The sequence below is a fragment of the Mustela nivalis genome (assembly GCF_964662115.1).
Source record: "Mustela nivalis genome assembly, chromosome: 4".
Classification (NCBI taxonomy): Eukaryota; Metazoa; Chordata; class Mammalia; order Carnivora; family Mustelidae; genus Mustela; species Mustela nivalis.
Genome location: NC_139023.1, coordinates 161197859 through 161223665, shown reverse-complemented (window position 1 = coordinate 161223665; position 25807 = coordinate 161197859). Strand labels below are relative to the sequence as shown.

The window sequence follows — 25807 nt, the reverse complement described above, 5'->3', positions numbered from 1 at the left end:
GAGAGATTCGAGTTAGACGTACCCCAAGAGAGCATCTAATATAGTCCCCTTCAGTTAGAAATGGGAAGGGGACATTCCCAAAGTTTCACTAGGGAATTCTTTTTTTTTTCTTTCTTTCTTTTTAAATTTTCTTTCTTTCTTTTTTTTTTTTTTTAGATTTTATTTATTTATTTATTTATTTGAGAGACAGAGATCACAAGTAGGCAGAGAGAGAGGAGGAAGCAGGCTCCCTGCAAAGCAGAGAGCCTGAAGTGGGGCTCCATCCCAGGACCCTGGGATCATGACCCGAGCTGAAGGCAGAGGCTTTAACCCACTGAGCCACCCAGGTGCCTCACTAGGGAATTCTAACACACAAACGTGTTCAGTGCTTTACTCCTCACAATTCCGAGGTGGGTATTGTTGTCCTCCTTATTCTATAAATGAAGAACCCCTGGACAGTGGACAGGGAGGATGAGTAGCGGGTCCAAGGACTCTGAGCTGGTAAGGGGAGGGGATTGGGATTGGATCCTGGAGTCTGAATCCCACATTTCTGGTTTGGGGTGGGGAGCTTTTGCCCCTCCATCACCAGAGGTTGCTTTCCAGGGCACAAGGGAGGTCACCATGGCTCCCAGCCATCTCTACTCTGGCCAGAGATGCCCGCAGTCTCTTGGCTTGGCCCTTCCTCCCATGGGGCCTAGCTCAGTGCTGAGCTGGCAGGAAATGTGCTTCCTGAAACTGGGACTTCCCCATGGAGGATGAGGGGCCACTGGGCATCCCTGGCCTCAGCTCGAAGAAGGATGCTGCTCAGCCACCGTGTGTCTCAGGAACTCAGGGAAGCTGCTCACCTGTCAGGCGGTCAGGAAAGGGGTGGCAGCGCTGCCCTGCTATTCCTTCAAGCATCAAAGGGAAAGGGGTTTCCTCTGATAGGAAGCAGGGTGGGAGGTGGTCATGCAGGGGGTCCAGAGCCCTTGGGGTGGAGAAAGGCCTGACCTAGTTCTGGTCACAGGGCTACTCCAGTCAGGGCTTCAGAAGGCAGAGGGGTGGTAAGTGTGTGGCCCCCTATGACGGATCCCCATCACCACGAGGGCTCAGGTGTATTTGCATGGTGGGGTGGGGGAGACATAGGTGCGTGGCCTGAAAGGGCGTGTGCTTGCATGTGTGTTGGTGGGGGTGTGGGTTCTTTTGAGCCCACACAAAGCCTTGTGCTGAGACACTGCATTCCTGCTGGCTGGGCTTCCTGTTTCAGAAGCATTCTTGCCCCAGAGTCGCCAGGGAGACTGCTTGGAATCTGGCCCCACATTCTCCAGATTCAGGGCAAGATCTGGCAGAGGTTCCCTCCCTTTACCTCCCTAGCCTCTCACTACAGAGGAAGGAAGCCACCTGATAGGCCAGCCCTCCAACCCTCCTACCTAGGGAGCCTTGGGGTTTGGTGCCACACATCCTGTTGGGCGAGCATAAAGCAGTTCCTGCCAGGCCCTGCATTCTGTTTCCCTGTCTGTATCTGGGGAAGAGGAATGGAGTGGGGTTACTGTCTAGGGAATAGGGTTAGGTGGGGAAAATGCAGAGGACTTGTGCCTAGCAGGGAAGGGCTTGGCCTGAAAATCAAGGTGTTACGAGATGGCAGGCAATTCAGGCACTAGGCTCTCATTCTTTCTCCAGACTTGGCTACTGGCCTCAGTTTCCCTATCTTATACAGTTAGAATCTTATAGTTTCCAACTTGCTGATAAGGCTCCAGTGTAAGGTGTTTGGGGAAGGGTACGAAGGAGCAAAGAGCAGAAGAGGGTGGCAGACTTTCTTCCCCTCCTAGTTAACGGCCACTTCCTTCCAAGGGCTCTGGCTCCAGCCCCTCCCCCCTGAGGCTCAGGTGCAAGTTTGCACGTCCACCAGCTCCCTTATCTGCCTCCAAGGGATTTGGGTCCTGCTGGGATTTTTCCAGCCCTGTCACCTTACTCAAGAGGATGAGGTTTCCTTACAGGCCAGCAGGCCCCCTGCTCACGGGGCTGTGTCACCTTGGGCAGCTGCCTGGGCTCCCAGCTTCCTTTCAGGCTGGGAGCCTTTGAGGGTGAGGAGTGGTAGAACCCCAGGACCAAACGAGGGTTCGGGTGGGGACAGGAAAGTATTTATATTTCCACCGCCTCCAGGCTGCTTCCTTGTTCCTTTGGCTCACTTCCCCAGATGCTGAAGACCCCCTCCCCAGGCCCCAGATTTAGGGTGCTCGGGGTGAGGGAGAGGTATGGGATGAGGAGGGCATTCAGATCTAGCTTAGGACTCAAGGCGCTCTAAAGTTGTCGGAAAGGATTTCCATGTGGACAGGGATCATTTCCCCCTTCTGTCGCGTCAGGTTTCTGAGTGGCTGAGTGACATGCCCCAGGCACACAGCTGGGAGCGCAGGGACAACCTTGTCCCGGTCAGCGCTCTTCCCGCAGCCAGCACGTGGGGCTCCATTTCCTTCCGCGCTACCGTCCAGTCCCCGCCGACCCTCCACCCTCAGCCCCGGCTGCATTTCGGCGGCAGGAAGACAGACCAGCATGTGAACCCGGAGTGAGGGGGTGTCGGGTAACCCCGCACCTCCAGCCAGACAGCGTCCTCAGGCGGAGGTCTCCGCTCCTCGGCCGGGTGTGGGAGCGCGGGGCTGCCCGGAGCCCGAAGGACAGAGGATCCAGGCCTTCTCCCGGCTCCCCCGAGCGCCCCGCGCGGCCCGGCTCCCAGCCTCCGCCCCCCGCGGCCCCTCCGGGCGCGCCCACCCCACCCCCAGCCGTCCGCACACCTGCGCGCCCCTCCCCCCCGCCCCCCGCAGGGTGGGTCCGGGGGCCGCGCCCAGCCGGGGCCGGACGCGCGTGCGAAACCTCCCGCCAGACAGCGGAGGGGGAACTCTGGCCGGGATCGCGGGCTGGCTGCTGGCGGCCGGGGCGCCGCGTTGGGGCCGGGAGCGGGGCCATGCTGGGCCGGCGGCGCGTCTTCGCCGTGGAGCCGCTCGGCGGCCGGGGTGAGTCGCCCGCCCCCCAGCCGGGGCCTCCTCTCCTGGAGCCGACTCCCGCGCCCGGACCCCGCTCTGCGCTCCCCGTCCCAGCCGGTACACCCCGCCCGGGGCGCCCGACCTCGCCGCCTCCCTTCGGACGGGCTGAGCGCTGTGCGCTTTGGAGACCTTCTGGGTTCGGGCGCTAAACCAGCCACCACCTTCCATCCCACTCCCAACGGCTCTACTTCCCTCTAATTCTCAGCCCTTGCCCCGCCGGCTGGTCCAAAAGCCCCCTACGGGGCCGCGGAGAAGGAGAAGCCCTCTCCTTCCCGAAGGAGACTTCCTGGCTGGCTTCCTGGGCCGGGGTGGAAGGGCCCGGAGTGGCCCCCAGCTCTCCCGCGCGGCCGGCGGTGAGACCGAGGCGGCCCTTCATCCTCTCCCGCGCTAGTTTGTACATCGGTATTACAGTTGGGGACCCAGCGCGTGGGTAGGGCCTGTCGCAGAGGGGACAGTCCTCGGGCGCTTGCGCTGCTTCTCCTACACCCCCTGCCCCCAGTTCCTGTTTAAGTCCCACCCCACCCCCACCCCGACTCCCCACCAAATCTTCACTATTTCTCATTTAAGAGAGCAGAAGCCGGCAGTGGTTACAGCTATTGTTATTTTTATTGCCCTTCCCCAGGAGCTTCTGGAGAGGCTTCATCCTGCATCCTGATGCTAGTTTGGGACCCCAAGCTTCCTTCTTTGTGTCCTCCGTGTCCCTGAGGCTGGAGGGTGGGGGGTGGGGGTCGCAGCCCTACTGCCCCCCCCCCGGGGGGGGGGGAGTAGTTGAAGAGACTGAGGCTCCCCATTCACGACTTGGAAGTCTTAAGCTTACCCTAGGCTCCAGGGCACAAAAAGAAAGCAGCTATCCCCTCAAAGGAGGATCGGCCATACAAGGAGCTGATGAACACATCCCACACGGCTTTGCCTGCCATACAGCCCAAATCCGGGGGGTCTGTGATCACCAACAAAGACTTTGAAGGGAACCCGTGTTAACTTCTTCCAACCAGGGATGGGGAGAGATCTGGGCGGGGCTGTGGCTGTCCAGTCCGGTCCCCTCCCTTCACCTCTGGCCCAGGACACTCCTCCCCGGGGAATGCTGCCAGTTGCCAGGAATGCTGGGGGCGTTAGGGGCAGCCTGCCCAGCCTGATAAAGACTCTCCTTGCAGATGGGGTTGGTGAGGACTTGGCACACGGTTGTGTAGTACCTGGAGTCAGCAGCACCTACCGACGGATCCCAGACGCGGCTCAAGATTGGTCACTGGACCCCTGGAAGAGAGATGGCCAGCTGAGAGGTCCTAGGAGGCAGCAACCACTTCTCAAACTGGCTTCCAGGGACTCAGGAGTGGAGATGGTGGTTGGGGACGGGCCCCTGACGACCTCACCGGGCCTTTCTCAGGTCTGTCTGGACTTTGAGCCTACAGGGAGCCCTGAGCCCCTGGCCCTTGCTCCCGTGGAGCCTCCTGCCCATCTTGGCCGGCTTCTGGCCAACCGTAAGCTGGAGCAGGTGCTGGAGCGCTCCCGCCGGCTCCCCACTTCCCCCGCCAGCATGTCACGACACTGCAGCTCACTGAATTCCCCCTGCGAGCCGGAAAGTCAAGTGCCCCCTTTTGGAGCTGGGGAACAGGAGGCCACAGAGGCGGAAACTGACCTAGAGGCAGGCCTGGAGGAAGCAGAGGTGGTGAGTGCCAGGTCTCCTGGTGGGTAAGAGTGGGACAGAAATGGCCTTCTCACATGGAGGGGGCTGCTGCTGGCTGGTGGGGCCTCACTGACTTGTTCTCCTTGGAGCTCTCTTGGGGTGGGGCATTCGTTGCTTCTCGTTGAAGGCTTGTTCTCTCTTCGGCCCACTCCCAGCTGGGTGGAGGTGGGCAGAATGGGGGCTGGCCTGGCTGCATGCCTGGGTGTGTGTTGGGAGGCCAGCTGGGGGCGTGTGCCTCCTTTCCCCAGCCCCTCTGCTCCCATCTGCTGGTCTGCCTAGCATGGGGCTCTGGTTGAGTTCAGAAGTCTCCCTACCTCACTCTGTCCCACAGGCGGGGGCCCTGGGGCCTGAAGCCTGGGCCTGTCTCCCAGGACAAGGGCTCCGATACCTGGAACACCTGTGCCTCGTGCTGGAGCAGATGGCAAGGCTCCAGCAGCTCTACTTGCAGCTGCAGACCCAGAGGCCCCTACCGGTGAGTGAGCCTCAGGGCCCGCAGGCCAGCAGGGGGCAGGTGAGTGGGGGCTGTGGAGGAGGGCGGCTCCACTCGGGAGCCCTGGAAGCAGCCGGGTCTTGAGTGCCTGTCTGTCCTGTGCACAGGATCCTGAAGTGGAGGAAGAGGAGATAGAGGGGGCAGGGGGGGAGCCAACCCTGGCCCCTTCACCGCCACCCTCTTGTGACACAGGCCCTGAGGTGCATGAACTGCTCAGCCAGAGGCAGGAGGCAGGTGAGAGGCAATCGTGTTTCCCCTATGTCTTGCCTGCCCAGGCCCCGTTCCCACCCGGGAGACCCCGCCCCACCGCGGGAAACCCCGCCCCCACCCTGGGAGACCTCGTGATCCCGGGGGCTTGATGTGTGGCTTACTGCTTCTGGCCCTGGATAAGCTGATTCTCTTTCTGAAGGGGCAGAAACAGCTGCACCCCTAAAGGCTGGGCTGCCCAATGCCAACCCTCCCAGGCTCTTAGAGGCCGCTGCAGAACCAGCTCAGATCTTTGCCCCCTCCCAGGGACACAAGGTAGGTGATGGGTGTGTGTGGAGGCATGGGATAGGATGGAGAGGGGTGAGGGGGTGGGGGTTGGGGAGGTGGGGGGTGTGGGCTGGTTGGATTGTGTACACAGCGTGAAGGCCAGGAACGCTGGGAAAGGGACAGAATACCTGACTGGAGCGGGTGACTTGTCCTGGCTGTACTGCCTGCTGTCTATGGGAGCTTGGTCAGAGGTTAGTCGTGGGGAGGAGCTCTGATCCCCTCGCCCTCCGCTCAGCGGGATCTCTCCCACTGGAACAAGGTCAAGGTCCTGCTCAACCGGATCCGTTGGAGGAGCCCGAAACACCCTGAGTCCCCTGCCCTTCCTGATGGCCCTGCCCCTAGGTGAGTCCTGGGGCCCAGCCGGGCAGGGGGTAGGGGTGTGGGGAGCAGCCTGATGAACCAGGATGCTGAGATTGTAATGCCAGTCGTGTTTTATGGGTCGCTTTGAAATCTCAGAGACCGAGATAGTCTCAGAGAGGGTGCTGGGAGAAACGGAAGGTAGTTTAAGCATCCCTTTTACAGAGGAGGAGGCTGGGGACTGGGCCGGGGAAGGAAGTCGCTTTCCCGAGGCTACCTGTGTGGTGAGTCCATGGCAGAGCCAGGACCAGAGCCTGGGAGACCCCCTCATGACGGTTCAGCAAGCCCTCGGCTCTCCCAGCTGAACCTTAGGCCACCTGTCGGATTTGCTGGGAGAGCAAGGTTAGGACACAGAGGATTCCGCAGTAGATGATGGGGGAGAATGTGGGGGTAGGAAGCACTGTGTCACATTGTTCCTAGCTTCCCACAGGAGATTCCATCAACTCTGGGGCCATTGCTGCCTTTGTTTCCTCCTCCTAGCCTGAAGCTACCTTTTCTTTTCCACAGGATTGAGTCAAGAGGCGTCCCTGAAAGACCTCCATGCCAGCCCCTCCGAAAGACCTTTATGCCATCATTTGTGGTTAAGAAGCAACGAGCAAAAAACCTTTCTGTATGCTGAGACCTCCTGGTGCAGGGATGTGACCCTGGGTTGGGGGGTGCGCAGTGAAGTCTTCTTCCTTGCCCTTTGCCCTGTTGCTGCTTCTGGGCACTGCCAGGAAGTGATGCTCACCCTTCTCTCTGAGGAGAGGGCTGGATCTTTCTCCTCTGGGCAGCCTGGCAGAGGAGCCCTAGCTCCCTGAGAGGCCCCAAGGTGCAGCAGCCCCCAGGCTCCTTGCTGGTTGCCAGAAATCCCTGGGCCTAGTCAATGTGAACTAACTTATTTATCAGGAGTCCATGGAGTGTGTTTGGCATGGTGATCTACTGGGGCCTAGTGTGTCACAGATGCATATTTGTGCAAAATGATCCATGTATCTCCGTGAGTCGGTCACTGTTGTGAACTGGCTGGATCCAACCATCTCTTCTGAATCATACACCCAGAGGGTTGGTTGATCTTCTGGGTGAGGTAACTGTAGAAGGATGGAAGCGACCTCCATTCCTCAGTGTGCAGTTACTGATTTGGAGTCCTACTTTCTTTCTCGCACCTTCGTGGGTAGCCCCAGGACAGGGTGGCGCGGGGAGGGGGTACGGATGAACTACTATTTTGGGAGCCTCTGCATGGAGTCTTGCTTGTGAAGCAGAGCCCCCAAAGACAACCTGGAATGGAAGGGTCAGGGACAACATGGAGAATAGCAGAGTAAGCTTCAAGGTCTGTCTGCAGCCGCTTTGGTCCCTAATAACCTTTACACATCAGAGCTGAAACCAGACACTCATACTAGCTTTTAGACCTTGATAAAAATCCCTTAACTTTTCTGAGCCATAGCTTCCTACTTAAAAGTGTCCCGGATGGTTTAATGATACCTGCCCTACCTACCTCACAGTCTTATTATGAAGATAAAATGAGATCAAACTTTCAAAGTGCATTGTGACTGTTATATGAACAGGAGGGGGAGGGCATGGGGTTGGAAGGAGGCCAAACCGGAGGGATGATGGGAAGGCCAGAGGATAAAGCAGCCCTGGGTTGTTAATGGAGACTAAAGGGACCAGTGATTAGTGGTGTGACTTGAAGCATGTCATTTCACTCAAGTCTTAGGTCTCCTATCTGAGAATTAGGGCATTAATTCCTGACCTTATCTTCCAGGGTTGTGAGGACTAAAGGAAAAGTTTCTGAGAACATTGTAAATGTCTAACAAAATACTGTGGCAGTTTATTTATTACAGCACGTTAGTTTCCTAACTCTTTGCTCATTGGGGAAAGGGAAAAGCTTAGTCTCCTGTAGATACGAGTGGAAGGGGGTGTGTGTGGGGGAGGGGCTGTCAGTGGAAGGGATAGGCTAGAGATGAAATCATTGGCTTGGGTCAGACAGTAATGTCTCCTAGAAGTGGCCGCTGATCAGGCACCCATCTCAGTCAGGAGGGGCTGCTTCTCTTGCAACTGCAGCCCTAGGGTCTGCCAGAACAAGGCCAGGTGTCGGGTGGTAGGTGCTCTCTTCTATTTAGGGGTCCAGCTCCTGCTGTCTTTGGAGCAGGAACCAATGCTCTAAAGCCTACTTTTCTAATGGGACAGTAAAGCGGGGACACCATCAAGGCCAGGCTTCCTAACGCGCATCCGATCGGGGAAGGCGCACTTCCGTTCCACAGTTGGAGCGGGATGGCAGGCCGGCGTGGGGGAAGGGAGAAGTCGGTAGAGAGGAGGGAGGGACCATATCCGGGAGAGTGGCAGCTTCCGACCAGTGGTCGCGCTTCCGGAGAGGCGCTTCCGGTGGTGGCGGCAGCAGCGGCTGTGGTGGTTCCGGGTGTCTTTGTCCCCCCGGTGTCGCGGCCCTGGCCCGCAGGTGGGTTGGGGGGCCCCCCGCCGCCCCTCTGCCCCTTCGCTCCTCCCCCGGCCGAGGGGCGGCGAGGGCCGGGCAGCAAAGATGCACGGGGCGCGGAAGGGGCCGAGCCCCCCTCCGGACTGCAAGTCCCGTCTCCCTGGCAACGGCCTCGGCCCTGGGGGCGGGCGGGAGGAGGAGAAACCGCGCGCCTTCGTCCTCCCACGGTGGCCCCGCCGCGGCCCGGCCCGGGAGGCCCGGTGTCGGCGGCTGCTGAGGCGGGAGCGAAGGCCCAGGGAGTACCGGAGCAGGAGGGCGGGCGGGCGGGCGCGCTGCCGGCTTCGCGTTCGGCCGGGCCACGGGGCTCCCTTCCCACCAGCCAGTCCGGAGAACAACGGGCCGGGCTTCCGGGGAGAGGGCCCACACCTTCTCCTCTCCGGCACCAGCCTCCTCCATTTTTCGCGGCCTTGCGTGGAGCATTTTGGCGGATGTATTTGAATGAATGAATGTCACTGGGGCCCTTTCCGATCCCCCAGTCTCCCCAAGCATCTGCGGGTGGCGTGGCATCGTGAGAGGAGCGCTAAGCGCTAAGTTGTTGGCGACCTGGGTGCGAGTCTCAGTTTTGGACCCTGGGCAAGTCTCAGTCTCTGTGAGCTTCAGTTTCCTTTTCTTTAAAATAGCTTGACAGTATCACCCACCACTAATTTATTGTGAGGGCAGACTGGAACAATGTAAGTTTTGCATTTCCTGCTCTTTATGTTCCCTCCATCTTCTCCATTCATTCCTCCTCCTCACCTTCATTAAGATCCTCTGTTACTTTTTGGGGGTCCGTGGAAAATTCTCTGAGCTGTTAACTTCTTTCTTTTCCAATTAAAGGTTTTTTCTAAGACTCTGAAAGAGGACAACATTCCCAATGTCCCAGTTTAAGCGCCAGCGGATCAACCCGCTTCCAGGGGGACGCAACTTCTCAGGTGATCACCTTTATCCCTGTTTGGCTGCATACTGGGTATTACGTGCTTTGGAGTTCGGCTTTTAAAATGTGGCTCTTGGGGTTTCCCTAGTAAAGTGCAGTTTGCTGCCAGCGTTTCATAGGAAAATAGGAGATGAGCGCCGTGGTGGCAAGTGAGACCCTGTGGAGGAGTTGCTTGGAGTCACTTTGCCCTTTGGGTCCACCATACCTTCTCTCTGACTCTAGTGTTGGAAATGGTAGATGCAGCTCCTGGAGATTGCTTCTCTGTCCACATAGGCGCAGCTTCAACATCTCTTTTGGGTCCTCCTCCTGGTTTGCTTACTCCTCCTGTGGCCACAGACCTGTCCCAAAATGCCAGGCACCTTCAGGTAGGTTGGGCACTTTTTCTAGTGAGTTTCGGCACCTGAGACTACCACAGCATGCTTGGGTGCCTGGTGCTTTCATTCCTGCATCCCGTGTTCATCCTCCCTGGTGCTCCTGGCCTGGGCCAGGATTCACGTGTCTAGACCCCTTTCTGACTGGGGAGTCCTAAGTTCTGGCTTTAGGGAATTAAAGAGCTGGAAATCCTAGGAGAAGCTTCTGACCTAAGAATCAGTCTGATCTCTTCCTCCTCCTTGCAGTAGATTATGATTGTTATACGTGTGTGTCTCCTTCATGTGACTCTCGATACCATATTTTGTTGAAGCTGGATGGGGTTTGGCTGGAGATGAGATGCTAACGATGGAGTGTGGACAGCTGCTTTCTGTTACTTTCAAACTGCGTTATTCTCTTACAGGGTGGGGAGAAGCAGCGGGTCTTCACTGGCATTGTTACCAGCTTACATGACTACTTCGGGGTAGTAGATGAAGAGGTCTTTTTTCAGCTAAGGTAGGCTTGAGGTTAGTCCCCTCAATGCTTGTTGAATTCAATTCTGTCACGTGCTGGTGGGGCCCCTCTGAAGCCATTGCTTTGCTGTTTTTATGCAAGGTGTGCGAAATCTTGATGGGCAGGGCTTCCTAGGGGCAGTCAAGGTGGCTTGGCCAGGGTCTCTGTCCTGACTGGGTCTCCTGGCTTGTGTGCTGGCAGTGTGGTGAAGGGCCGGCTGCCCCAGCTGGGTGAGAAGGTGCTGGTGAAGGCTGCATACAACCCAGGCCAGGCAGTGCCCTGGAATGCTGTCAAGGTGCAAACGCTCTCCAACCAGGTATGCGTCTTTCCGGCATGTGCATTGGAAAGGGGTGGGAGAGAAGCCCCAGTGTCCTGAAAGCAGGGCGAGAACCTTACTTTTGTCAAGGGGTGCGGCTGCGTGGTGGTGAGCAGATCAACCATGGGATGCCCTGAATTTCCTGGTTACTGTCCTGCAGCCCCTGCTGAAGTCCCCCGCACCTCCCCTTCTCCATGTGGCAGCCCTGGGCCAGAAGCAAGGGATTCTGGGAGCTCAGCCCCAGCTGATCTTCCAGCCTCACCGGATTCCCCCGCTGTTTCCTCAGAAGCGTGCGTACCAGTGGCGTGATGTTGGGATGTGGCTTTATGGGGGTACTCTGGTTGAATGGGGCTGTAACTCTCCAGTTGTTGCTCTCAGAATAGAAGTGGGTACTGCTGTCACTGGAGAAAAGGGACAGGGAAGTTGGGCAGATGTGTAGGTTTTTGAGTCACCAGCCATTTCTTCTCTGTAGCTCTGAGTCTCTTCCAAACATCCCACACACTTCATCTGAGCCACCTGAACAGATTTCCTGCTCGGGGCCCTCACGGACGATTGGATCAAGGCCGAAGGTAAGAGAACGATCAAACAGGGAAGATATTTTATTTGTCTATAGGGGCAGTGTCTCTTTGCCACCTGTTACACTAACATTCTCTTTCTGCAACTAGATCCTGGGCTCTTTCCTCTGAAATAGGCTGATGCATTGAGATATATATGCAAATATTAGAACTTTATAAACCTATTCAGCAAGAAGGGATTTGATGTAGTTCATCTTGCAAAATACCATATTGAATTTTATAATTTTCCCTTTTATTTCTAGTCCTTAAGATGGAGATGCCAAAAATCAAAACTATCCAGAAATAATAATTGTCCAAAAAAAATGTAACTTTATAGTGTATGTATTAATTTCTAGTATAAGATGTTTTTTTTTTTTTTAAAGATTTTATTTATTTATTTGACAGAGATCACAAGTAGGCAGAGAGGTAGGCAGAGAGGGAGAGGAGAAAGCAGGCTCTCCGCTGAGCAGAGAGCCCGATACGGGGCTCGATCCCAGGACCCTGAGATCACGGCCTGAGCTGAAGGCAGCGGCTTAACCCACTGAGCCACCCAGGCGCCCCTAGTATAAGATGTTTTTTATACACACTATATACCAGTGTAGTGTGAGAATCCATAGGTTGCAGTCTGCCCAGAAGTCCAGGCCTGTGCCTAGAACATGTTGGTAGCTTCATGGCCCATATGTAGCTGACATGGTGGATTTGGGACTTTCGGGGTGTTCTAGGCCATCCTGTGTCACCTGTGAGCTCTGGGGACTGCTGGGAGCAGGCTGCCTGTTCTCTCCAGCTCACGTGTTCCTTCTCTCGCCTTAACTCTGTCCCGAAAAGGTTTTGCTTATATCCCTAGGAGTTAAGCTCTGGATTAGCTTGCTTAAGACCTGTTTTAGTTCTTCTGTCGGTCCTCATTTTAATTTTTTATTAGGGAAAATTGCAAATATAAGCAAAGCAAATAGAAAAGGATGATGAACTCTCATATATTCACCCCCCAGCTTCAATAAGTATCAACATCTTCCATTCTTTTTCATATCTACCTCCATCTACTCCCTGCCGTTTACTTGCTGGTTTTTTGTTTTTGTTTTCTTTTTTAAGATTAAAAATTTTATTGCAAATATTATATAGATTGAAATGCACAAATCTCAACTGGACAATTTTGACATGGGAAATTCCACATAATCCGCACCCCAATTAAGCTCTACAACATTTTCCATCACTCCAGAAAATCCTCTCACATTCAAGTTGTTTTTTGAAGTAAGAACTGTGCTGATAAGGAAAAAATCCCCTTTCTCCAGATGCCAGTAGATTATTACATGATAAGGGCTGAGAAAGCAATCCAGTGTGAACTCTTAAAAGGGCATGGAGGAACGCCGAGCAAAAGTTTCGACAAGGGACGCAGCTAGTCTGCTGAAGCTAGTGTTTGTTCCCTTGGGCTAGGTCATTATGAATGCTAACTAGGAGGATGGTCCTGCAGTCTAGGATTGTTTCCCACCCTGCCTCCACTACTTGAAACACTGTGTCTGTCCTCTTCTCAAGTCACTGGTATATTTTGCAAACACCTACACCCCTTGTCCTGTACATCTTCCTGGTCTTCATCTTTCAAGGACTTTCCACCTCTCACATCCTGTGAGTTTATTAAAGGCCTCATCACCCAATCGCAGCAAGTGCCCTGAGGGATAGTGTAGCCTGGGTGGAAATCAATGGTTGCTATTGACTTTCTGCTCTAGGTTCATATTCAGTCTTTCTGTACAGTCATGTGCATTTGATTGTCCTGAACATACCAAGCCCAGTGCAAGGCCTTTGTTACATGACTTTTGCAATCATGCTTCAGTGTCATGGCTTCTAGAGAAAGACATTACCGCTGGCAGGGAGGTACCACTGGCAGTCAGGACAGAGAATCTGCGAAGTAGGAAAGGGGGCAGTAGGAGTTAGGTCACTCTGGGAGAACAGCAATTTACAAAGGAGTCAAGCTATTTGAGCGTTTTGGCTGGAAGCCAGGTTTTATTTTAAATTTCAGGTTTTGGGACGGAGATAACAATGTCCCCGTTGGACTGTCAATACTGAACTACTGAGGTCTTTGGACAGGCGTATCCAGTGGGATGCCATCTCAGTATCCTGCTGAGGCTCCTGAGCTGTCTCCCACTGGTACTGCTTTCTAATGTGTTCCTGACGATTCACAATAAGGAGAGAAAACTGGCCATTGAATTCCAGGATTCAGTGGGACATCCACTGTCACTAGCGGTGGACAGCATTTACTGAAGAGTTTGCTCCAGTCGTGGGCGAGCTGAAGAGAGCTGTCCGAATGACTGTTAGAAGCCTGGAAGTGCCGACACCCCGGAAAGGCGAGAGTGGAAGGCAGCTTTTGGATGGAGATGCTCATAAACTGGGAAATGGGCCAGGCAGATAGAGAAAAGTTGAAAAACTCTCTGTTAAATGTAATGAGCTTAGATGCCCAGGGCTGGAATGACAAGGGAAGCGAGGCAGGTGGGTCTGAAGGGAAGAGCAGACTAGACTGTGGTCAGTGCCGTACCTGGGCGGGAAGAACTCACAAGTGGTTTTATTTCTCTTGTGAGACATAGGGGTTTTCCTTTAACAGTCTGGCATTTTATAATGGTCTAAAGGTTTTTCTTTTCTGTTTTTACATCTTGAGCTCATAACGTGGTGATACTATCATAAGTAAATTATTATAGAACATATAAAGTAGTACATGCTATTATGTAATGTTAAAATACTATGAAAATGTGTCACTCCTTTCCCTTTAAAGGTAACCATTCTTAAAGACCTTTAGAAAATAATTTTGAAAAGAGAAATTACTTCTACTTTTTTTTGGTCTGTGTTTTTTTGTGGTCTTTTTATATATACTTTTTATAATTTAATTTTGATTTTTTTAAGTTTTAACTTTAGAGTCCAGATTATTTTTATGCATTGTGATTAAACATTTTTTTCCATATTGCAGTGTAATCCTTGTGATTGTTTTAATGGCTGTATGATTATTGTATTTGTTTACTATAAAAGTTTAGGTATTATTGGATATGAATGTGGTTTTTTTACTCTTGGCTTGAATTTTTCAACTATTTATAATGTTTTTCTTTTGAATTAACTTTCTTGGGATAATATTTTCAAGAGTGGAATTACTGGATCAAAGGGTTTGAGTGTTTTTATGACTTTAATGTGTATTGCCAAGGGTTTGTTACGAGAGCTGTCTCTTAATAAAACTTCCTTTATAGAATCCTTTGCATGGTACCATATATGTGTTTCATGTTAAAATTATCAACTAAAATCTTTTCTCATTTAAAAAAATTACATGTTAGCTATAAATTTTAAAGTTCAGAAAAACACAAAAAAGAAAATTATTCATAAGCCTTACTAGTCAGAGGCATCTATCATTAATTCTTTTTTTTTAAGATTTCTTTTCTCTTTTATTTTTTTTGTAAGTGTTATCTGCACCCAATGTGGGGCTTGAACTCACAACCTAGAGATCGAGTCACATGCTTCACCGACTGAGCCAGCCAGGGGCCCCACTTTATTTCTTTGTAGTCTTTTGAAACTTTTTTTTAACAAGGTTGAGGCATTACTGTATCCATACTACCATGTATGTCTTTTTGCTCACCGTGGGTGGTTTTCTGTTAAAAGGATTTAAATCTCTATTTTAATAACTTTATAACAATGTGTTATGTGGCTGCTAGCAGTGGTTTCTTCATCCATTTCTCTGATGTTGGGGATTCAGATTGTTTGCAGTTCTTTTAGGCCACTTTGTATTAAATTTAAATGTAACAGTGTGGTTTCTTCCTTCTGGTGATGGACCAACCTCCAGCGACGACTATGACTCCAAGAAACGCAAACAGCGGGCTGGTGGAGAGCCTTGGGGTGCTAAGAAACCAAGGCATGACCTGCCTCCTTACCGGGTCCATCTCACTCCCTATACTGTGGACAGGTGAGTGGTGCGGCAGGGGTTGGGGTGGGGGATGGGTGTGTGTGTGTGAGGTTTGCAGTTGGTAACAGTTTCTTATGGAAATGAGGTACAGTATGTACAAGAGTAGGAGTGTGTGTGCAGGGTCACCTGCCTAGGACCTTTTTGTTTGTTTCTTAATGGGACAGTTTTTTAATTTCTTTTTTTTTAAGATTTTATTTATTTATTTGACAGACAGAGATCATAAGTAGGCAGAGAGGCAGGCAGAGAGAGAGAGAGAAAGGAGGAAGCAGGCTCCCTGCCAAGCAGAGAGCCCGATGTGGGGCTCGATCCCAGGACCCTGGGATCCTGACCTGAGCTGAAGGCAGAGGCTTTAACCCACTGAGCCACCCAGGTGCCCCAGTTTTTTAATTTCTAAATCTCAGATTTTGACCAGCATAGTGCCAGTGACATGGGTGCCCTGATAGAACTTCTTTGATTTGATCAGCAGAAATAATGATGCCAGGCTGTTACTAAGGTGCACATTAAAATCCGGGTACCTAATACCATTTCTAATTCAGGTAGACAGTATAGATCATAGGCACCTTGGGAGTGCCCAGAATGATTTTCCAGGGGACCCCAGAATGATTTCTTGAGCTCTCTAGTGTGTGCAAGGACTCTGGCCCACAGGCTTACCTAGCGCACTTAGGAACTGATTGACTAAGAGGCTGACGGAGTGATTCTGGATGCCATCCAGCAGTGCGGAGGCGGGGCTCTCGCCACTGCCCTGGCAGCAAAGTTCACTTAAGCCCAAGCTGAGGTGAGGGGCAGCCTCTCGGCACCTCTTCCTCGAGGTGGAAAGGAACAAAGGCTGTCACTGTCCTTGCTGGCATCACAGGTTCCTTTCTGCGGGGCCGGGCAGAGCCTCTCCTGTGTTCCACTCTGACCTGCTTGCCTCCCGAGGTTTGTCTCCTTGCAGGATAGCATGATCCCCACAGCACGGAGAGGGGTGCATGTAGGGCCTCCTCCCGTCAGCCAGCATGTGACTGCAGCCGGTCAGCCACACACACAGCTGTTGTGCGGAATATCTACGGAAGCCTCTTGTATACACTGTTGTGGTATTTTGCTTTTTCACTCAATGTGTCTTAGAATTTATTCCATGCTAACGCTGGTTAGAGGGACCTCATCCTTTTCGGCACCTGTGCAATATTCCACTACATGGATAGACTGTTGATGTCCCTGGTTCTCTTTTCCCATGTTTCAGTCATCCTGAGTTTTGCTCTCATAAACATCCTTCTGCAGACGTCTGTGTGGACAAGTGCTAGTAGTGTACTGAGGTCAGTTCCTAGAGATGGAGTGGGTGGCTCCAAGGGTCTGATTTTAAACTTGGACACCCACTGCCAGTTCTCTCAAAGAGGCTGCGTCGGTGTCCCTTCTCGCCCATGGGGCCTGAAGTGCTCATTTCCCCACTGGCAGTGTTCTATTACCCAACTTTTCGATTCTTGTCAGTCCCTTAGGTGAAAAGGGATAGTCCGATTTGTATTTAATTAAAAGTGAGACTGAGCATACGTTCGCAGGCTTTTAAGTCTCCTTTTTCTGGTACCTGTAGATGTCTATTTTCCCAGTTTTCTCTGACTTGGGAACCTTCTTGTGAACATGTCAGTAATTTGTGGGCTCCTCTTCGATCAAAACAGTGAGCCTTAGGCTGTCATATATTGCAAATGCTTTTCTGTTTTTTTCTTTCCCAGTTCGACTTGACTTTGCCATTAGGGGCTGAAACATTTTAGTGGTCAAATCTCATCCATCTTTTTTCTTTTCAGAGATGTCTTCCTTCCCAGATTAGAAAATAATTTGCCCTTTTCCCCCCAAGTCTTTCATAGTTCCATTTTTTAAAATAATTTAGTCTTTGCTCAGCCTGGATACCCTTGCTTTCCTCCTCCAGCCCCAACTGTGACTTCTTAGAGCTCCAGCGCCGCTACCGCAGCCTCCTGGTTCCCTCTGATCTCCTGGCTGTGTGTCTGAGCTGGCTGTCAGCCTTCCCTCTGAGCCAGCCCTTTTCCCTCCATCCTCCAAGCCGCATCCAGGTATCTTCTGAGAAGGAGCCAGCTCCAGATGCTGGTGCTGAACCCATCCCTGCAGACAGTGACCCCACTTATAGTTCTAAGGTGAGTAGACTGGCCTCCTGTCTTGTCCCATGGCGGGAGGAGAAAGCTCTCAAGCGTGTCCCTCACACCACCCATGCACAGGTACTGCTGCTCTCGTCCCCGGGACTGGAGGAGTTCTATCGTTGTTGCATGCTCTTTGTGGATGACCTGGCTGAGCCGAGGGAGACACCAGAACACCCTCTAAAGCAGATTAAGGTGAGAGCTAGCGTCCACGAGGCAGGAGGCCGTCGTGGGTGGTGGATGGTCAGGCCCTGTCAGATTTGCAGCCGCTTGGCTCCTATTCACGAGCTCACAGAAACAGGGAGCCCTGAGCCGGAATATTGCTATTTCATCAGAAGGACAGCATGGCTCAGGATGTTCTTGTCAGAAAAAGTTACATGGCTGGTGCATGGGTAGAGAGATCCAGCCTCCCCTGCTTCCCACCCCACTCCTCACCACATCCTGCTGCTTTCATTCCCCAGGGGTGGTAGCTGCCTCATGGGGGAGAGATCCATTGTTTTGTTTTGTTTTTTAAAGATTTTATTTATTTGAGAGAATGAGAGAGCAAGCGAGCACGAGAGGGGAGAGGGTTAGAGGGAGAAGCAGACTTCCTGCTGAGTAGGGAGCCCGATGTGGGACTTGATCCTGGGACTCCAGGATCATGACCTGAGCTGAAGGCAGTTGCTTAACCAATTGAGCCACCCAGGCACCCCATGGGTTTTTGTTTTTTAATCTTGCATCCATTTTTGCAGTTTTTGCTGAGCCGGAAAGAAGAAGAAGCAGTGCTGGTTGGGGGTGAGTGGTCTCCCTCTCTGGATGGCCTCGACCCCAAGGGCGACCCGCAGGTGCTAGTCCGCACGGCCATCCGCTGTGCGCAAGCCCAGACTGGCATTGACTTGAGCGCCTGCACGAAGTGGTGAGTGGCTGCCCCAGGCTTGTCTGTGTGTGGTCTGTTGTATAGGCGAGACTTTAGGAGGCCGAGTTCCTGTGCCTTTCTGATCTGAGTGCTCTTCTCTTCTCCAGTCCTACCTCATCCCTATCTCCAGCACTTGCAGATGGTTATCCCAATCATGAGCACGAGTAGGAATGTGTGTGGGTGTCAAGGGTCAGCCAACCCTCTAAAGCTCATCCCATGCAATCCCTCAGCCACGTTTAGTGGTCCTTCGTGCTAGGAGCACCCTGGATAGGCACTGTCTGCGTACTCACTGCGGCCCATTTGATGAACCATTTTCTGAGGACTTGGTCTCTTGCGTTCATATTTTCAAAGCTGCGCGTGCAGTATGTGCTCAGTAAATGTTGATGGAAACTGAAGCAACTGCTTGTGAAGGTTGTGGGTCATTACTTCCTTTTTCCTTTCGCTGCGAGCAGGTGGCGCTTTGCGGAGTTTCAGTACCTGCAGCCGGGTCCCCCGAGGCGGCTCCAGACTGTGGTGGTGTACCTGCCTGACGTCTGGACCATCATGCCTACTTTGGAAGAGTGGGAGGCCCTGTGCCAGCAGAAAGCTGCAGAGGCAGCTGCCCCAACCCAAGAGGTGTCTGGGGTAAGGCTGAGCCCTGCGGACCAGTGGGCAGAGTAGGTGCCCTGACCTCCGGACCCAGGCGGTCACAGCTCTCGGCTTTTGTCACAGGACACAGAGCCTCTGGAGCAGACAGCTGACATATCAGAGCCAGTAGCCGACACCTCTAAACAGAACGCAGAGAATCCAGAGGCCACCGCGCAGCAGGAAGTGGACACCGATCTCCCAGAGGCGCCCCCACCTCCTCTAGAACCTGCCGTCATGGCACGCCCTGGCTGTGTCAACCTGTCCCTTCATAGTATTGTGGAGGACCGGAGGCCAAAAGAAAGGATCTCCTTTGAAGTAGGTGTAGGAGTCTGGGGAGGCTGTATGGGAGGGCATATGAGATGGCAGGGCTTGGAACATTACCTTCTTCCTGATGCTCACGGACTTGTGCTGCCTCTTCCCTAAGGTGATGGTGTTGGCTGAGCTGTTTCTGGAGATGCTGCAGAGGGATTTTGGGTATAGGATTTATAAGATGCTGCTGAGCCTTCCTGAAAAGGTGGTGGCCCCGCCTGAACCTGAGAAGGAGGAGGCGGCCAAGGAAGAAGAAACAGTCAAGGAAGAGGCTGCCAAGGAGGCCAAGGATGAGGTACAGAGTGAGGGCACGGCTGCCGAGTCAGACGCCCCCCCGGTAAGTACCTCTGCTGCCTGCGTGAGAACTGGGGCTGCACGTGGGAGTGCCGTGTGGATGCGGGTGCTGCCGGGGGCCCTGTGGGGTTCCTCTCACTGCCTGCATGCACCTTGTCCCACCACTGCATGGCCACTTGGCTAGGAGCCGGTGTGTGGCTAGAGGTGTGCCCCACTAGAAGGACAGTGGGGCTGGAAGCGAGGCTGGCATGCCATGGTGGCACCGAAGCCTCCACTAATTGTGCCGTGAGGACAGGTGTTTTGGCTACTCGATGGTTAAGTGGAACGCTGCACATTGTTTTTAAAGGTTTTATTTGTCAGAGAGAGAGAGAGAGCACAAGGAGGGGGAGCGGCAGGCAGGAGGAGAAGCAGGTTTCCTGCTTCCTCCTGAGCAGGGAGCCCAAATGCAGGACTCAGTCCCGGGACCCTGGGATCATGACCTGAACCAAAGGCAGACGCTTAACAACTGAGCCACCCAGTCATCCCATAGAACACTGCATTTTCTTAACGCTTTACAAAAGCAGATGGGTCTATCTCTTGCCTAAATCCTGTCGAGTAAATTTAATTTCTGACAGGACTGAGATTGAGTCCTACAGAGAATCCCAGGTTCCTGGGAATTGCCTTAGTTCACTCTGAATCTCTTGTCACAGAATGCTGTAAACGAACCCTGCTGTAGACAGAACCCTTCTGGACACGGTCGGTGGGCAGATGTCAGCTCTTATCCTTGTTAGCAGTTCCAGGTGACTGTTCTCATCTCTTGCTTTGCTTCCAGAAGGAAGATGGGCTTTTGCCCAAACCTCCATCTTCTGGGGGAGAGGAAGAAGAGAAACCCCGGGGTGAGGCATCCGAGGACCTCTGTGAGATGGCCCTCGACCCAGAGCTGCTCCTCCTGAGGGATGATGGCGAAGAGGAGTTCGGTATGTGCCTGCCTTGCTGCCCGGCTTTGCAGCTGGTGCTCGCCTGTCCCAGCTGTGCGTCTGGGCCCGAGGGTGAGGGTGGGGGGGCCCCCTGCTCCACGCTTACCTCAGGCTTCCTGTAGCAGGAGCCAAGCTGGAGGATTCGGAGGTCCGGTCGGTTGCCTCGAACCAATCAGAGATGGAGTTCTCTTCTCTTCAGGACATGGTGAGACCTCTTTCCTGATCCCCCTGCCCCACTGACATACAGTGAAGCTAAGCAAGGCCTGGGACTCAGTCCTGGGAGACGGAGACTTTACCATAGAACTTCTGGCACCCTCTGACCGACAAAAGACAAAATGTGGTTTTTGGCTCATGGAGCAGGGCTCCCATGGGATCCAGGACACCTCCGTGTCTCCGCCCGGGTGCCTCTGAGTGAGGTACCCGATGTCGGTGCCCACGCCACTCCTCCATGGGACAACCCCTGGTGCGGCAGAGGTTGCATGGAGGTCATACTGGTGGTCCTGTCTCCAGATGGAAGGGGCACCTGTTTGTGATCGTGTCCGCTCGTTTTTCGGAGGGCTACGTCCTGGGCCATTTCACCATTTTGAGGTCAGTCTGAAAATCTTGTTCGTCCTTGTCTCTTTTGCAGCCCAAGGAGCTGGACCCCTCTGCTGTGCTCCCTTTGGACTGTCTTCTTGCTTTTGTCTTCTTTGATGCCAATTGGTGTGGCTACTTGCACCGGCGAGACTTGGAGAGGATCCTGCTCACCCTTGGGCTCCGGCTCAGTGCAGAGCAGGTACCACCCCCTCTTCCCCCAAGTTCCTCTGAGCCAGCCTCCCCTGACAGCCGAGCGCGTTCTGGCCTGCTGCGGGGGGCTCGGGGTGCCGTCGGGCCACGGGCTCCTGCGCTCTTGTCAGGGGCTATCTTGGCTGTGGGTGTTCTCTAGGCCAAACAGCTGGTCAGCAGGGTGGTGACCCAGAACGTCTGCCAGTACCGGAGCCTTCAGTACAGCCGGCAGGAGGGTCCAGACGGCGGGCTGCCCGAGGAGGTGCTCTTGGGTGCGTCCTGCTGCCCTGTGCCTTCCAGGGTGGAGGGGCGGGGCCGGCTGCTCTCTCTTCTGCAGAGCCGAGCCTTCACTCTTCTCGTGGCCCCTTCTAGGAAACTTGGACCTGCTGCCTCCTTCGGGGAAAAGCATGAAGGCGGGTGCCACCCCCACGGAACACAAAGGCCTGGTGTCCCACAACGGCAGCCTGATCAATGTGGGGAACCTGCTGCAGCGTGCAGAGCAGCAGGACAGCGGACGGCTCTATCTGGAGAACAAGATTCACACACTGGAACTGAAGCTGGGTGAGTGGCCTACGGCCACAGGGACTCAGCCCAGAGGGGATTCGCAGATGCGTGTGTCTGGAGACCAGGAGGGGTCCCGCTGCTCACACTTCAGGCCTCTTGCCCTGGGCTGTGGTGCTTAACTTAGCAGCAGTCTGTCTGCCATTTCCCCCCACCAGAGGAGAGCCATAACCGGTTTTCGGCCACGGAGGTCACGAACAAGACACTGGCGGCAGAAATGCAGGAGCTCCGGGGCCGGCTGGCCGAGGCTGAGGAGACAGCCCGGACGGCCGAGCGCCAGAAGAACCAGCTGCAGCGACTGCTCCAGGAGTTCCGGAGGCGCCTGACCCCGCTGCAGCTGGAGATGCAGCGGATGGTTGAGAAGGTGAGCCTCCCTCGGGAGAGCTGGATGGCTGGGCGCCCTGTTGGGAGGCAGCCGGCCATGGTGTCCCACCCGGGTGCGTTGCTGCTGCAGCCTGGTCTCAGTGCGGAGTGTCGGTGGGCCTCCCCTCTGGGCCCTTCCTCCTCGAGTTCTCTCTCATTCCAGGCGGACAGCTGGGTAGAGAAGGAGGAGCCAGCACCTAGCAACTGAGGGGCCTGGCGCAGGAGCTGCCCTCCTGGGAGGTCGGCGATGGAGCCTGCTGACATTAGAGCCCTTTTGGTTCCAGAAAGAAGCTGGAGCAGGACCTGGGAGCCATAGGCAGGGGTGGCTGACCCCTGTGCTCAGCCTCCATAGAGGAGCTCAGGCCATCAGGGTGGGGTCTGTGCTATGTGCGACGGATGCGTGGGGAACCCCGGTTCCACTTAACAACTAAATCCAACACCTTCTGCACCCCTCGAATGTCATTTTGCCCTCCACCTTGGGATTTCTCCTGGGGCCCTTTAGTCTTGTGCTTTCTCCTGTCCTCTTCCAGTTTAGAATAAGACAGGGGAGGGAAAGGCTTTTCAGATATGTCATTAAGGTCTGATGCCAATAAACTGAAGAAACAGCCATGGAATCTGGTCCGGGCTGAGCCCTCCCTCTGGATGGCACAGGTCCTGCTAGGTGCAGGAGCAGGTTCTTGGGGGAAGGGTCTCCCCTTGGCTGTCGCAGGAATGGAGTCCGTGCTAGTGAACTCTTGGTGTTGGGCTGTGTCTGCCAGAGAGCACTGTGTTCCAGCCACCCCAGACTTGCCAGAAGAAACCAGCACCTCCCCATGTTCAGAATGTGGTATTGGCTCTGGCCCAGCCTTTTTCCCTGTTCCCCCATAAGTCTTTCCATAATCCGTGGTTTCAGTTTGACTTTGTATATAAAGTTGGTTTTTTTTTTTTTTTTTGGCTTTTTGTTTTTTAAATAAACCAAAGTCAAAAACAAGCCACGTGTCCTCCATAGCTCTTCCCTTTTTCCTCTTTTAGGTGGTCCTGTGCTGCCCCCTTTCTCCCAGCCCTCCTTCCAGATGGTGGGGCGGGGCAGTGGGAAGGGCTGCCCCCGCCCCGGCTGCCTCCCCCCCTCCGCCCCATGCTCTTGGGCCCCGCCGCCTGCTGGTGGAGAGAGGCAATGCGGCAGGGGTGCTCAACGGGGCAGCACAAGCCTGACAAACCCAGGGTGGCTCTCAGTCACAGCACAGTAACAGCTGGCGATTTTATTGAAAACTTCACTTGAAAAAATAAAATTACAAGTATTTCGGGGAGACAAACCCACTATTCTGACTCTGAGACCTGTGAGGGTGTGACATTTGTGCGGTTGGTAGCCGAATGACACAAGCTGAGTTGTGTTTCCTAAGGAATCTACAAGGCTTGGGGCTCTTCTCTGCACTTGGACAGAGGCGGGCTAAGCCAGTTTTTGTGGTGCTGGGAGGCTGGAGTGAGGGGTCTGTCCGGGCTGGGGGAACTGCAGCTCTTCCGTTCCCCATGGCAGTGTCTTGGGCCTCTTCAGAAAAAAGGAGTCTGAAGCGGAAAGGCAGTGAGGGTAGGTGGACTCCCCAGGATGGATCTTTGGAGGTAGATGTGATCACACCCATGCAAGCAAGGCTAAGACCTCAGGTGAGCAGACAGAGCCTGTGCCTTTGAAGGCTGGAAGCTGGCTCAGGGCCTAAGCCAGGATGCCCTCTGGACGGTTCTTTTGGAAATGAGAAGGCCCCCGGGCTTTCTCTGCCCTGCTTACCGTCTGGGCTCTTGCTATGGGTGGGGGGCTGGCAGCCTGCTTGGGGCTCCTGGTGCCAGGCTCACTGCAGAGGGTCAGTGAGGTAGAGTGGGGTCCCTGTATGTCTCTCGGGAGGGCCTTCTGCTGGCTGACGCCTGAGCCTAAGCTTGGCAAGGGCAAAGACCATACAGGTTGACTTGTGTCCCAGGTGTCTTCAAAAGAGTGGCAGGGACTCAGTCATCAGCCACAATGGAGAGGGCTCTGAGCTCGCTCAGTCTGGCTTCGTTCTCCCTCTCCCGCTGCTCATCAGGGTTGCCGGGCTGGTCAAGCTGCTGGGTCAAGTCTCCGAAGATCTTCTGCATTTCAGAGTAGTACCCAACCTGCGGACGACGAGGTTGGCAGGTGCTGGGCTCCTGGGGTACCAGGACCCATGGCCTTGCACCCCACTAGGCACAGCAGGACAGGAGGGGCCAGAGAACATCCTAGAGGCCGGCACGCTGCTGTTCCCTCAAGCAGAGCACCCACGCTGAGTGAAGGGGGCTGGTTTCCACTTCTCCCTCCATCACTGCCCCTGCCCTCAGCCTGTCTTCTGAAACTGTGTGGCCAGCAGGGAGACTGAAGCTGTCGCCCCCAGCCCCTCGGGAACACCCACTGCTGCAGCCAGGATGGTAGTAAGTCAAAGGAGGTGGGAAGCAGCGGGTCCTTGGTGAGGTGAAGGAGGGGGTTCTGCCTCCAAGCCTTCCAGGCAGCTGAGGGGCAGAGGGTGCTGTGCAGGGAGGTGGAGGAGGCCCAAGGCCGGGGTGGGGGAATTAGCCCCTAGGACACCTAGGCAGGTCCTGGGAAAACCAGGGAGGCAGGCACTGACTAGACGCTGCTTTAGCGGAGCTAGAAGCCGGACACCTTCATCCAGAGGAGGAAGGGTGTGGCAGGCCCCCAGAGCTCCAGGAGTCCATCTGAGAAGGAAAGGCGAGGAAGGGGACCCTCCCTAGCCGTCTGTTACTTCCTGAGCTGTCCCGCTGTCGACAGGTGGCACCACATACTCAGCGTTACCTCGGCTGTGTGGCTCCGAAGGCAGGGCTCAGAGCCCAGCGCGTTGCCCGTGCCTGCATGTGTGGCATCGGGGCTGACGGGAGAGCCGCATGGCAGGGGAGTGCGGGCGAGCTGACGCATGGGGGCGACCCACCAGCAGGTCACAGCCAGCCGCCAGCTGCTCAGACCCAGCACCTTTTCCAGGGGCCACTTCTGCCTCAGTCTCCACCTCATGATCAAAGGCAAACACCTACTTTAATGAAAACGATTCATGCTCTTCAAAACACTACTTGGACACCCCTAAGTCATGTCACCTCCAGCTTCAAGCTGTCTCTGGGGAGAGCCCAGAGTGCTAGTACCGCAAGGCAAGGCAGAGCAAGTTTGGGGACAGGGTTGTGGCTCAGGTGTCTCCCGCACTCCCACAGCTGGATATCCACTGTGTGGAGGGGGGAGCTAAATGAAGGTGTGCCCATGGGCCTGAACTCATGCTGGGGGAAGGCAGGGGCTGGCCCGCCCTGCCCCCCACTCCCTGCCCCAGAGCCGCACTGCGAAGGCTGAGTCACTGGGAATGCTCACTTCTCTAGTGACTAATGGCAGCAACAGCCTCGGGAGGGGGAGGCTGGTGCCGAGGAGGCAGCAAACAGCCCCCAGCCACCCCACTGCCTGGTTACAGGGATACCCTTTGCCCCTCTGGGCACCCTGGAGTGTCCTACTGTGAACAGAATGGAGGGGCCAGGCAGCACGTGGCGGGGTGGGGGTGGGGAGCAGGGGCGGTGGTGGCGCAGGACGGGGAAGGCAGGGGTCTCCTTAAACACATTCCTCCACGGGGCCAGGGCTGAACTGCTGGAAGGAAGCCCTCACCTCTAGGGGCAATGCTCTGGGGGCAGGTGCAGAGCCCCTCACTTGTGTAAGTTCAATGTTCTGCCTCATTTCTCCCTAGTGACCCAGAACATTGTCACTAACAAGGTCCAGCTCCACCATCAACCCTGCTCAGGGTTTCGGAGCCCAGGTGGGCAGCCCCATACGTTTGGGTAGCGTCCAAAGACGATAAACTGG

At 54.5% G+C, this 25807-nt stretch overlaps 3 protein-coding genes across 10 annotated transcripts in view; 2 read left to right on the top strand and 1 right to left on the bottom strand.

Annotated features, from left to right (window-relative positions):
- Window positions 1-2350: 2350 nt before the first annotated feature.
- On the top strand, window positions 2351-7573 carry LOC309863986 (uncharacterized protein C8orf58). Of its 4 annotated transcripts, none has more exons than XM_082729259.1 (7): window positions 2351-2966; window positions 4148-4659; window positions 5009-5149; window positions 5275-5401; window positions 5577-5689; window positions 5937-6043; window positions 6566-7573. In XM_082729259.1, the coding sequence occupies exons 1-7, from the start codon at window positions 2918-2920 to the stop codon at window positions 6675-6677; spliced, it is 1161 nt and encodes a 386-aa protein (XP_082585385.1). In that variant the 5' UTR covers window positions 2351-2917; the 3' UTR covers window positions 6678-7573. The 4 variants fall into 4 exon arrangements, with proteins under 4 accessions (XP_082585385.1, XP_082585384.1, XP_082585382.1 ...); XM_082729258.1 differs by having other exon boundaries at window positions 2779-2966; window positions 5961-6043; XM_082729256.1 differs by lacking the exon at window positions 2351-2966 and having other exon boundaries at window positions 3955-4659.
- A 646-nt stretch (window positions 7574-8219) lies between these two features.
- Window positions 8220-22954, top strand: CCAR2 (cell cycle and apoptosis regulator 2). Of its 4 annotated transcripts, none has more exons than XM_082729244.1 (21): window positions 8220-8489; window positions 9342-9436; window positions 9712-9803; window positions 10211-10302; window positions 10501-10615; window positions 10776-10905; window positions 11088-11184; window positions 14975-15094; window positions 16992-17214; window positions 17296-17409; window positions 17946-18109; window positions 18562-18733; window positions 18821-19051; window positions 19161-19382; window positions 20151-20295; window positions 20418-20500; window positions 20924-21070; window positions 21221-21332; window positions 21433-21621; window positions 21780-21985; window positions 22148-22954. In XM_082729244.1, the coding sequence occupies exons 2-21, from the start codon at window positions 9379-9381 to the stop codon at window positions 22190-22192; spliced, it is 2757 nt and encodes a 918-aa protein (XP_082585370.1). In that variant the 5' UTR covers window positions 8220-8489; window positions 9342-9378; the 3' UTR covers window positions 22193-22954. The 4 variants fall into 4 exon arrangements, with proteins under 4 accessions (XP_082585370.1, XP_082585372.1, XP_082585373.1 ...); XM_082729246.1 differs by having other exon boundaries at window positions 8266-8489; window positions 20421-20500; XM_082729247.1 differs by having other exon boundaries at window positions 8470-9196; window positions 20421-20500.
- Window positions 22955-23207: 253 nt separating this feature from the next.
- BIN3 (bridging integrator 3) overlaps window positions 23208-25807 on the bottom strand; it is a 42750-nt gene continuing 40150 nt past the window's right edge. For both annotated transcript variants that reach the window (XM_082729275.1, XM_082729274.1), the window contains one exon: window positions 23208-24102. In XM_082729275.1, the coding sequence (XP_082585401.1) occupies window positions 23956-24102 (147 nt within the window). In that variant the 3' untranslated portion in view covers window positions 23208-23955. The remainder of the gene's footprint in view (window positions 24103-25807) is intronic.